Source organism: Haliaeetus leucocephalus, unplaced genomic scaffold (genome assembly GCF_000737465.1).
Source record: "Haliaeetus leucocephalus isolate CR32 unplaced genomic scaffold, Haliaeetus_leucocephalus-4.0 Scaffold295, whole genome shotgun sequence".
Taxonomy (NCBI): Eukaryota; Metazoa; Chordata; class Aves; order Accipitriformes; family Accipitridae; genus Haliaeetus; species Haliaeetus leucocephalus.
In genome coordinates, this window is record NW_010972731.1 from 10,451,428 (window position 1) to 10,462,691 (window position 11,264).

Below are 11,264 nucleotides of genomic sequence, written 5' to 3' on the forward strand. Positions count from 1 at the left end.
TAATTGCTAAGATGTAAGGAGTGGAAACAGAGTGTTCAAGGCTTCAGGTCTGCTGTGCCTGCTTCCATTGTGCACCACTTGTATCTTGCTATGGGATGGAGAGTGAGCAGACCATGTTTTGGAAAAAAATCAGAGCCTGAAGCTTCTGACTTTCTCTGAGATTTAGGTGAGCATAGCAGACCATATGAGTGAGCTGCAAGAAGAAAAATTGCACTGACAAAACAATCTATATAAAAGTTGATGGCAGAGGTGGAATAGAACCTAGGAGTCCTGGCTGTCTGCTGTGGGCTGGCATATAATATCACTACATGTATCAAAGGGTACTCAAGCATATTGAAGAATCTTATGCACATATCTCCACATGAAATTGTTGCTCGTGCTCTTGTATGACACCTCAATTTCATGTTTTATCAGGCCTTTGTGAAGCTGATCTTGTCTGTCTTGTAGTCATCCAAAGGTCCTTTTTTTGTGTCTGTCACTGAACCCATTACATTTCTCTACACAATTTTTCTATCTCCCTTTCTCTATCACATCAAACGTATCTTCTTGTCCCCACTTTCAAAGTCACTGACAGCCTCTCCTTGTCCTCTTGCCATCTCTCACTTCTGTATCAAGAAGTCAACTGTCTCTATGATTCCACTTCCCACTAGATCATCAAATCAACTCCTCCTAACCTTCCTCCATGCTACTGCTTACATACTGAAGGTGCTGCCTACAACTGTCTTGAAGAATGAGGTTGAGGTAGCTCAAGTCTCTTCTTAAAGCTCTGCTTTGCCAAGTTGCTAAAACCCAGACAATATCTAGGCTACTCACATGCTGAGACTGTGCTGACACCTTCTTGTATTACTTTGTCTCTCAGTGGTATCTACCAAATAATTTATTTTACCCTATAAATTCTTAAAAGCAAAGGCCACCTTTATTGTGTGTTCTACTGGACCCCGAATGTGGGGGTTAGCCAGAACTTTGAATATGGATTTCTGGTAATACAAACAGATACAGCAATAACAGTCGATCACTTGTCTTTCTGTTGATAAGCAGTCGAGAGCATTTGGAAAATCTGTGTTGTACAAATTCTTGTTAAAAATTCCTTGAAATGACTTTTGGGACATGGACACAGCTGATGGAACCACAGGAGGGGAGGGGAAAGGCATGGCTGTAAGGCCTCATTTCCTTAAGCAGATAACAGACAGAAGAACTCTGCCCTGGAAACATACAGAAAGGACAGAAACACCATTGCAACCTGCTTGAGACCACCTGGGAACCTGATGTCACCAATCAGTTTCTGCTGCTGAACCAACACCTGGATTGGTGGCAGCATATCAGTTCAGGGCTTTCTCTCAGACATGTGGTCTCTTTCTTTCCTGCAGAGTGAAGGTGGTTCTTCTCCCTTCCTCTGACACCTCCCACACCTACAGTTTTCACAGGGCTTTTCTGCCTTCACACACAACTCAGTAGTGTTGCAGAAACTGGTGTTAAAACAACAAAAAAAGCATCAAGCAGCCTGGCTAGTGATTTGATTTGTCTTCCAGTCCCCCAGCTGCTGTAATAGCGCCTTTGCTGCTAGCACGGGATATAGGGCATGCCAATGAGATGTTGCCTTGCAATGGTGCTGGCACCTTATTGGTTTCTGCTTGTTTCCTGGCTTGGTAATCAGCTTCTTGCTTTCCTCCTCCTGCAGAAAGAACAGGCACTTTTCAGAGATGATGGCCACTGGGAAAATGATGAATGCCTGCCGTGTCACCAAGAAGCCCTTCACCCATCCATTCTCACTGAAATTGAAAAGTGCTTTTGCACTTGCCTCATTTTTGTCCCATTCTGTGGCTGTCTGCTGTCCAGCACCAAGAAGAGCTGAGGTGTGAATTGACCATGTCCATTTTCTTAGAATCATAGACTTGTTTAGGTTGGAAAAGACCTTTAAGGTCGAGTCCAACCATCAACCCAACACCACCATGCCCACTAAACCATGTCCCGAAGTGCCACATCTACAAGTTTTTTTAACACCTCCAGGGATGGTGACTCCATCACTTCCCTAGGTAGCCTGTTCCAATGCCTGACAATCCTTTCAGTAAAGAATTTTTTTTCTAATATGCAATCTAAATTTTGCTACATGGCCTATCAGAACCTTCATATTGACCTACATAAGAGGAAGAGAATTTCACCAAAGCAGTCATTTTCTTCTGGGACTTGCTAAGACAGTTCATCTGTGGTCAGGCTGGGCTATCATCAGCTCAACCTGCCTTAGGGTAATGTCGCAACTCTTTTCCCACTGCTGAGTGACTTGAACCAGGTGGGAAGCACAGTCAGTATGAAAGATGAGAAAAGGCGTCAGAGCATCTCTAGGATTCTAGCAAACAAAGTTAGCAGCTATTTTCTTGCAAGGCCAAACTTATTGCAAGCATCAGCAGACATTACTCAAATGACCTCATTAATATGTCTCTATGCTTGCACTTAGCATTTCCCCTGAACACTACAAAATGTACAATTATTTCCTTTCTTCATAAGTGGGAAGTGTCTGGCAGTTACTGAGAAGTGATAGGGCCTGTTCATGAACCAGGTTTTTAGGATGTGGTACTATAGGTTTACCTTTGCAAGGTTGAGGACTGCTGATGTTAAGAGAACGCTACCGTGGTCACTTTAGGATGGACAATTATAACTAAGTCCTGCACCAATTTAATGACTTCCATCTGAGCTAAGGGTTTATTATTATTATTTTTTTTTTAAGGTACCTAACCAAGATTTATAGTCTACAAGTCCTGGATCATATGTTTAGGCAAAAGGTTTCAGCAATAAAGATAGTTCCCTTTTGTACAAATTCTGCACTTTGTTTCTGTCTAATTGTATCTACCTTCAGTGCCTAACTACTGGATTCTTTCCATCTTTCTCTAATAGATTTTAAAAAACCCAAAACAAAACAGATTTTTTCCTACCTGAAATAATCTTCCTATGTAAGATACTTATGGCTGGTGTGAAGTTACTACTTAGCCTTTCCTTTGGTTAAGTTAAAGAGATTTAGTTGGTCTTTAGTTGCTCATTTCTGAGGAAAGTTATCCAGGATTAAATCATTCTTATAGCCCTTTTCAGAACTGTTTTCATCTTTCCAGCAACTTTTGTTTAAAGCGTGGATCCCAACAGGAGAAGTGAACTAATAATGGTGTTATGAATGCTACATGTAGCTGCAATAACACTTCTTTTAATTGATATGGATCCACAGTCTGTGCATTAGCTCCTCTAATTGCATTAATGTACAGCAGACTCTCATTCAGCTAGTTATGTGCTATTTCCCCAAATCATTTTCTGATAAGCCTTTCAGAACTCAGTTTTCCACAGCCTACTTATGACTAACATTCATGGCTTCTAACACACAAATTTGCATTTAAACATGCTGTATTTGTTTCCAGGTGAGCTGGAGAGCCAGGAAATGTCTGCCATGTTTCAAACATTGCAGAACTGGACAAAGAACGTCTTGCGGGGGGGGGGTGGAGTTTCTCAAATTAGTAGCAATTACCTGGAAATATTCTGGAAATATATCTTGTCCTATGTTTGTTTGTTTGTGTGCCTGAACAAGTTCTTGTAAGCACATGTATAATTCTACTTAATGCAGCTCTCTCTATTTCATATTTAGTCAGTCTTACTGTGTTTATCACAGAGATCGTATGCAACCCTGATTAGAATGATAAGCAGGAGAGACTTCATGCCTCCCAGCCTCCCTCAGCTAAAATCAGCTAATGGTGACACTTCCTCTCAACCCCCACTCTGAAGAAGGTCTGCAGCAAAACAGGATATTTACAAAAAAATAAAACATAAATGAAGAGGTGGTGAAGTGGAACCCAGAAAGATTCCTTTTCTCTTTGTCAGTTTTTGAAACATTGTAATTATTTTACTATTTAATTCAGAAAAGGGACACCATAAGCAGGCATAATTATAGGAAAGATGTTGATATGTGGATGCTGCTGTCTTGCTTTGTGAAATCTGGGACTGGAAGGATATACTTGGGCATGGAGTCCAGCTCCTGCTACTGTTGATCACATCAGATCATGTAATCCGTTCAGGAAAACAATCCTAATAATTGAAATACCACAATCCTTGCTAAGCATAGGCTCTTTCTCACTGACTCCTATTCAAGACTACTTCAGACCCTTTGTTGATTAGAAACCACAATCTTATTCTATAGCCAGGCTATACTCATTTGGTCTTGTGCTAATGCTGTACTTAGTGGTTGTCCTATGCTGACACTTCTCCCTCCCTTTTCCCCAGCTTCTTCTGAAAGAGGGATCATAACCCCTGGCAAATTTTGGTTGGGTGTTTTTTTTTTTTCTTTTTTGCAATAACTAAGCCAAGCTCTTTCAAGACAGATCATTCTCACAGTCTCTCGTTACCCCAGCCCTAGAGCTCAGTTCCGTGTCCATGCTTGTCAAGCAGTGCAAACAGTGTTCCTCCAACATTTTTTGAGTTTTTCAAGTAACTGTTTTTGTCTATATTTATTAGTGGTCTCTGTCTACAAACTCGCTCCATCTTTTCTGAGTTCCAGGCTGAGTCATGGGCTCCTTAGAGCAGCACACTACCTGCAGAGGTGCTGGGCTCGTTTGCTGTGTTAAGGTAATGGCAAATATTGCAAACTGAAAGCATCTTTAAAAAACACTGTATATTGCTGAGTAGATCAGGTCAGGATTCTTCATATTAAACTTTGTTGGAAAATCATAAAATCAGAGAATTTTAATGAAAATATCATTTAAAATGAAAACTTTATTAGGAAAGACTTCACAGAATGGAATTTCTGGTTAAAAAGAAAGAGGAGTCCAGCATAACCTTGTAGAGAGATAGTGTTCCATATTGCAGAAGATAGATACACTTCAAATATCCTTCCACCATCCTTCAGTAAATTAAGTAACAACTAGGCCCTAAGTATTCTATATCCTAAATGAGTGCTTTGACCAGGAGCATATCAGCTATTCCCTCTGTTTCTGTCTTTTGGAGGTTGGGTTTTTTGGTTTGGTTTTTGTTTTTGTTTTTTTTACAGCAAGGAAATACTTATGAGAAGGAAATATGACCCCAAGATTCCCACACTGCAGATGAGCAACTAGGTTATCTGCTTGGAATTTTAGCTTCTTGTGTATGTGTGTTTGTGTGTCTGAGAGAGAGAGAAAATTATGTTAGGTCTTTATTTTGTTCAGATACAAAATGGGTGAATTTCTAAAACAAAAAATCTGTAGGATAGAACAGTTTTTGTTCCTGACCTCACAGCCTTTCACACTGGCTCAGGACAAGTCCAAGTGGCTTGAAGAAAGGCTCTCTCAAAAGTTTTGTGACACCAGCATGACAAGCAAGTGTTCTTCTAGTGAAGAGAAAAGGGAGGTGCAGAAGACCAGTTACTCAACTCCCTCAAGATAAAAAAGAACCATCATTAAAGGCAGGCAGCAGTGTTTGTGCTGTAGGTGGCTTTCAGCAGGTGACTACTGGTGGTGGACAAGCTCATGACAGAAAAAACTATTGAAGTCTTGAATATGCAGAAGTTTTGTCTGGTCTGGGAGGCCCCTGAGCTGCAAGTATCTGGAGGCTGAGAATGTTCTCAGAGAAGAATATCTATGCTTCCTCTATTGCTACAGTTTTCTCTAAGCATCTGGTTTTCGTTACAGTAAGAAACATGATACAGGGAAATATGAACATTTGTTCCAACCCACTGCAGCTCTCTACTGCTCTTAAAATGTCATAAATCAGATGCCAAAAAATGCAGGAAGAAGGAAAGATAGAACCCCCCCCACCCCCCCCCCCCCCGATAAAATCACAGGAGTTAAAGATTTCCTTTCAGGCAGCTGGTGCTTTAGATTCCTGTGCAAAGTACTATTTACTGCCATGAGAAGTAGAGTTCCTATAGAAGAAATAATAAAGCTGAGCTGGTGCCCTGTCTGACAGAGTCAAGGTCAGCTTATGTCAGAGCTGGGAGAAGCATGTAGCTAAAGATTCAACCTCCTGGTACAAATACTGACAAAACTGCTTCTAACAATTGTTCTGTTTTAGATACTGTCTGGAATGGGAGGAGATGTGTGGCAGCTGGGCCTCCAGCTGTGCATTACTGCTGTGCTGTTCTTTGGTGGAGGAAGAGGGAGAGGTAAGAGGAGATCTGGAATAGGTCCACTGTGGGAAGAGAGGCACATGAATGTGCTCATTTTTCATTCACAGACTCTAAAGTATGCAATGCAAGATCTCGTCACTGCCCTTTCCTAGGAACCAGGACAGCTGGCTGGCAATGTCAGGCCTAGGGAACTGGGCACATACCGGACAAGCTGGGCAACAGAAAAAACATAGCCACTGCCCAAGGTCCCTGCCCTTATATCTTACACTCATCTCATGCAGTGAAGTGCAGTACAAGAGAGGAAGAATGTCACGAGGAAGGATAGATGAGGTGTCAGTAAAGAAAGCACTAGCACATAATGCATTTGATATACCGAGCAAGGCTTCATCAGGTGATACACGAATGCAGCTCTGGTCTCCTTCCTCTGCAGAGTTCCCTGGCAGCCTGAGCTGCCTGAATAACTACGTGACTACTGTGAGCTGCATGTGGGCAACGGAGGAGCCCGTGGGCAATGGACCTTTCCACCTGCATTTCACCAAGTAAGAGATGCGCACCAAGAGCTGTCTGTGGCAGCCCTGGCCCTGGCACGGGCAGGAGAGTGCAGAAGAGCAGAGATGGGGCCTGGCTGTGGGCTTTGTCCCCTCTGCAGTGGAGACCCGTGGCACAGCTAGCTCTGCCTCCTCATCGCCCCATAGAGGGGATGCCTCCGAAGCTGCTCCCTCTGCACCCTTTTGTGGGCCCACAGCCTTGGGGGTGCAGCAGAAGTCCAGCACACGCAACTGTGTGATCTCATGCTGGCTCAGGGCAGTCTGTCTACCTGTCCAGTGTCCCCTTCAGGCAGGGGCCTCTCAGCACAGAGAGCCTTCCCATCCCAGCCTCTGCTCCCCATGATCTGGGGACTTTCAGAGCCCATCCCACAGGAAGCTGCCTAATCAATTTCTAACCACTTCTTGTCTTGTTGCCTAGAAATTAAACCCTAGTGGTTTAATCTAAATTAGTTAATATATATATATACATGCACAAAAGGATTTTGAAAGTCCAGTGAGATATAAGCTTTAATACCAGGTTTAGAGTATTACGTGAATAATTTTTCCTCTAAGAGAAGAAATCGGGTGAATAGTTTGCTAGGTGATGGGATAATAAGCATTGTGATATGCTAACTTGAGATGAATGTGGTTTAGATTATGTAATAATGTTGTCTTGACTACCAATAACTAGTGAACTATTACACGAGGGTAAGCCACGCTGACATTAGATGCTTCATATGTTCTGGTAAGGTTAAGTCAAAAATAGCCTAACTCTTAATGACATTGGATTTTACATCTATGAAAAAATGCCAAGCTGATAAACTGTGGTATCCCAGTTTATTGTGGGGTCACATGCAACATGAAATACTTGCTAATAAATGGCTATATTAGATAATTTAGTAATAGAAGACTGTTCTTTGGAGCTATTTCCCCAAGATGATGTTCTCTGTCATTTGTCCTGTTATGCTGTGCTGAAGCTTGTGACTATTAAAAAAAAACAAACCCACAAACAAACAGCAAACCAACCTCTGACATGTTTTGCTGTCAGTAGAGGCTTTAATGTACAACTTGTTAGCTCTGTGCTGTGCACTTGTAACTAACTGTCCACCCACTCCTACCCCCCTACACCAGCTGCTTTCCTGGCAGCAACACACAGCAGCGCTTTCACTTTCAGAGGGAGCAGGGGGCAGCTCCTGGGAGGTTTGGTGGTCTCAGCAGTGAGGTTATGAAAGGTGTCTCCCTCCTCCCTCTTCAACCCTGCTGCCCAGCCAGCTTCAGCATTGCTTTCTCTGCTGTCTGCACTAAAGAGGTTCATGTTCTTCCAAAATGCGGTGCTGTGCTAAGCTGCTACCCATCTTTCATAAACTGAAAAGCACTTAATCATGTGACTGAAAAGAAACTTTCAGCCCTTTTATTCTTCCAGCCTCTGGTCAAAGGGCCACAATGCCAGCTGCAAACTGACTGCCACAGAGAGCATGCAGAATCAGTACCACTGCACAATCCATTTAGCCAGCCAGATCTTGGAAACAGATGGTTATAGAGTCTCCCTCCAAGGCAACTTCTTTGGACGTAATCACACGTACATTACCTTTCCAGAGTACAATCCCCGCAAGCACAGTAAGTATGAACCAGGGCAGCTGAGAGCTGAGGCTCTGCCTAGCAGCTTTGGGGTAGGTCTGATATGCTCTCTAACAAAGGGTTACTCACTCTCAAAGACAGTGAGGGAAAATAGTGGAAACAAGCCCCACTGCCCATCCCTGGAGAGTGCACTATGTGGACTTCATCAATAAGGACGCAGTCCCAGTGTCTCTCCATTCTGACTTTTCCAGGACTTCAGAGAGGGCTGGCTCTGGAACACCTTTCAAGTATACTTCTCATCTGCATCATGATTTCTTGTGCTGTGGATAATGTACAACTGGATTGCCTCTATTGTTGGGGTTTTTTCCTAAGAAATGAAGTCATGAGGAATCAAAGTCATGGATCTAATTCAATGTCCTATGGCCTGGTACTTCAGAGAAATGCTCTAGTATTTGAAATCTCAGAGACTGTCTATATTAGTGGTATGTTGGAAAAGCAGACCAGGAGTGGTTCTTTGCTTGCAGGACTATCCCCGGGTCTATCTGAGTTATCATTAATTTATGTCAGTTCCATAGCTGTTCTGACCTACCCCGTAAGCTAATTTGGTCTACTGCTGGTCTTGGTATCACTCTTTAGACCCAGCTTTATCTTCAAAGACTTTAGTCAGCCTAGTATCATGCATCTCCTTTTGTGGTGTTCATGTCCCAAATATTGTGAAAAACCCTACCTCTCTGTTTGCAGTAAAACTTGATCCACCTTTGAACATCCAGAGCAACGCCACTGCCAGCAAGTGTCAGATATGGTGGAGTGTGCCTTGGTATCTCGCTGACATTCTTCAGTATGAGTTGCAGTATAAGGAGTACAGCATGTCCTGGGAGGTAACTGGATGAGGCACACACTGATACTGCCTTGCTCTTCGGGTGCAGTGGCCTTGCCACTCAGCTCAGGGCCTTCTGGGAGCTGGCTGTTTTAAGCTGGCCTTCCTGGTTTCCCACATCAAGGCTGAAAGATTTTATATAAAACATCAATACTGAAGATTGCTCAATCTTCTTCTCCTGAACCCTGCATTCAGAAGTCATCCATCGTCATGTAGGCCCTCTTCTTGCATCCAAGAAAAGAGGATTTGGAAAAGAAAAGGGGGGCCAGGGTGTGTGTGTGGGGACAGGAGTATTTAAAAGACCATCCCTTTGCCTGGCCTTGTTAAGAGAAATTGTTTGTAATATTTTGCAGATCGCATTGAACAAGACACCACCCAGTTCACTGCCACAGATAGAAATTGAAGCCACAGAGCTTCGCAGTGGCATTGCTTACATTGCACGAGTTCGCTGCAAAATTTCTGAAAATGAGGATTCGTACCATAGTCAGTGGAGTGAGTGGAGCAAGACAACAGTGTTTCAAAGAGCAGGTACAAAGATTGTTATTTTTACCTTAATTAATGTCTTTTCATGTCCATGGTCCAAAAAAGGGAAGATACCTGGTAAAATGAAGCTTTTCAAATCAGAACCAGCTTCCTTCAAGTTTTTGTAGTCAAATAACTTTCCTTGAGGTCTTTAGGAGCCTGTTTCATTTGCATTGCTCGGTTCCTTGGGTTTCTATCTTGACTTCCAGACATTTGCTCAATTATTTTTGTGCTGATTCTTTTCCTAGGTGTACCAAAACTGTCTGAAAAGATCCTAAATACCAGAACTATGCAGTTCTTGTTCATTCCTCTGAGTTTTGGCACTCTACTCTATTTATGTTGGAACTGCAAGCTTTCTTCAAGGTATGTTACAGTTTTTCATTAAGTTCCCCTTGATCTTTATAGCCTGAAGAGGGTAAATCTAGTGTCCTTATATCCCTTTTGCATCCTGTTTCTCCTGCACAGATTCAACCGTCTTCAAAAGCTCTTTTGACAGTCTTGGGACATGACATTCCTTGGCTGATGATAGTTAATGACCCACTATGGGATCCTTAAGGAGACCAAGTGCTTTTGTAGCACCCAAACTCAGCTAAAGCTCAACGTTGAGGGTGTCTTGGAGTTAAAGAAATTTAAACCAATGGAAATTTTTTTGTTGAGTTCCATGTAGATAAATCAAAAGTGCAAGCACACAGCAATCTGTAAAGCTGGTTAAACTGATGTCAATTTGAAGCTACTTGTGACATACCTGGCAGTAGTCAGTATATAAAATACCAATATAGGCAAACTACACTGACTCAGATTCAGTGTTTCTTAGGTTCTGGGACCAAGTTGTATGGAGAAAAAAGTGTTTCTAGAACCTTGGTTCAACCATCCTCTGCAATTTTTTATGCTGGCAGAGCAAAGGTAAATCTCCTACCTCTTCCTTTTCTGCCTTGACATACATTATTATGCTCCATATACATATCACTCTTAGAGAAACAGAATACATGATAAAATATTTTTACAGGATAGACTTGATAACAAAGGGACTAGGATGTCTGGCAGAATTTCTCTGTCTAAATGTACTGAAACTAGAACTCTCTAAAACATTTCCAGAAACAGTGGTTTAGCTCAAATAAGTTGCTAAACAAATGTAGAAATAGCTCGGTGCATATAATGAGTAATAGACTAGTACTGAGTTTGCAGCATATAGCATTCCTCAGAAACTTTTAAGACTATGCTTCAGGCTAGAAATTTTAAATGCATGCACAGGAGGCAGAAAACAATTGCACGAGATGTCAGAAACCATGTGAAATGGGCTTCTCGTGCAATCTTTCTAGCGTAAGTGTGGGGCTTTCATCTAATCAGTGTGCTGTATCATAAAGACAGAATACAGAAAAAATTGTCTGTTTTTTTTATTTTAAGTGTTGTTTTCTCACTTCAGGGCAAAAAGCCTCTCCTGCTTTAACATTCCCACGCCAGCTGCTTTCTTTCAGCCACTCTATAATCTGCACAATGGGAATTTTAAGGTAAGAAGTAAGTTTCATTTCTTTCTTATGACCCTCAGTTCATGAGAGGAAGACTTTTTTTCTGGGATTAATCATTCTAGCTCCTGAGCAGGATTACTGACACATGGTTCCAGTCTTCCTGGGAGTTTATAGTTTCTCAGTTTCCTGCCTCCACATACCAGCTAAACCACCAGAGCTTCTGT

General features: G+C 42.2%; 1 protein-coding gene across 1 annotated transcript; it reads left to right on the plus strand.

The window, feature by feature from the left end:
* The first annotated feature begins 8,041 nt into the window (after positions 1-8,041).
* LOC104833675 (interleukin-9 receptor-like) lies at positions 8,042-9,084 on the plus strand. Its single transcript, XM_010570531.1, has 2 exons — positions 8,042-8,214; positions 8,917-9,084. Exons 1-2 carry the CDS (start codon positions 8,073-8,075, stop codon positions 9,063-9,065), a joined length of 291 nt encoding a protein of 96 aa, XP_010568833.1. The 5' UTR covers positions 8,042-8,072; the 3' UTR covers positions 9,066-9,084.
* Positions 9,085-11,264: the final 2,180 nt, after the last annotated feature.

Excerpts from the sequence above, each read along its gene's own strand:
- LOC104833675 (XM_010570531.1), top strand. The coding sequence starts at position 8,073 with ATGCAGAATCAGTACCACTGCACAATCCATTTAGCCAGCCAGATCTTG. Across the intron at positions 8,215-8,916 it reads GTACAATCCCCGCAAGCACA|TAAAACTTGATCCACCTTTG; the intron begins GTAAGTATGAAC and ends CTCTGTTTGCAG.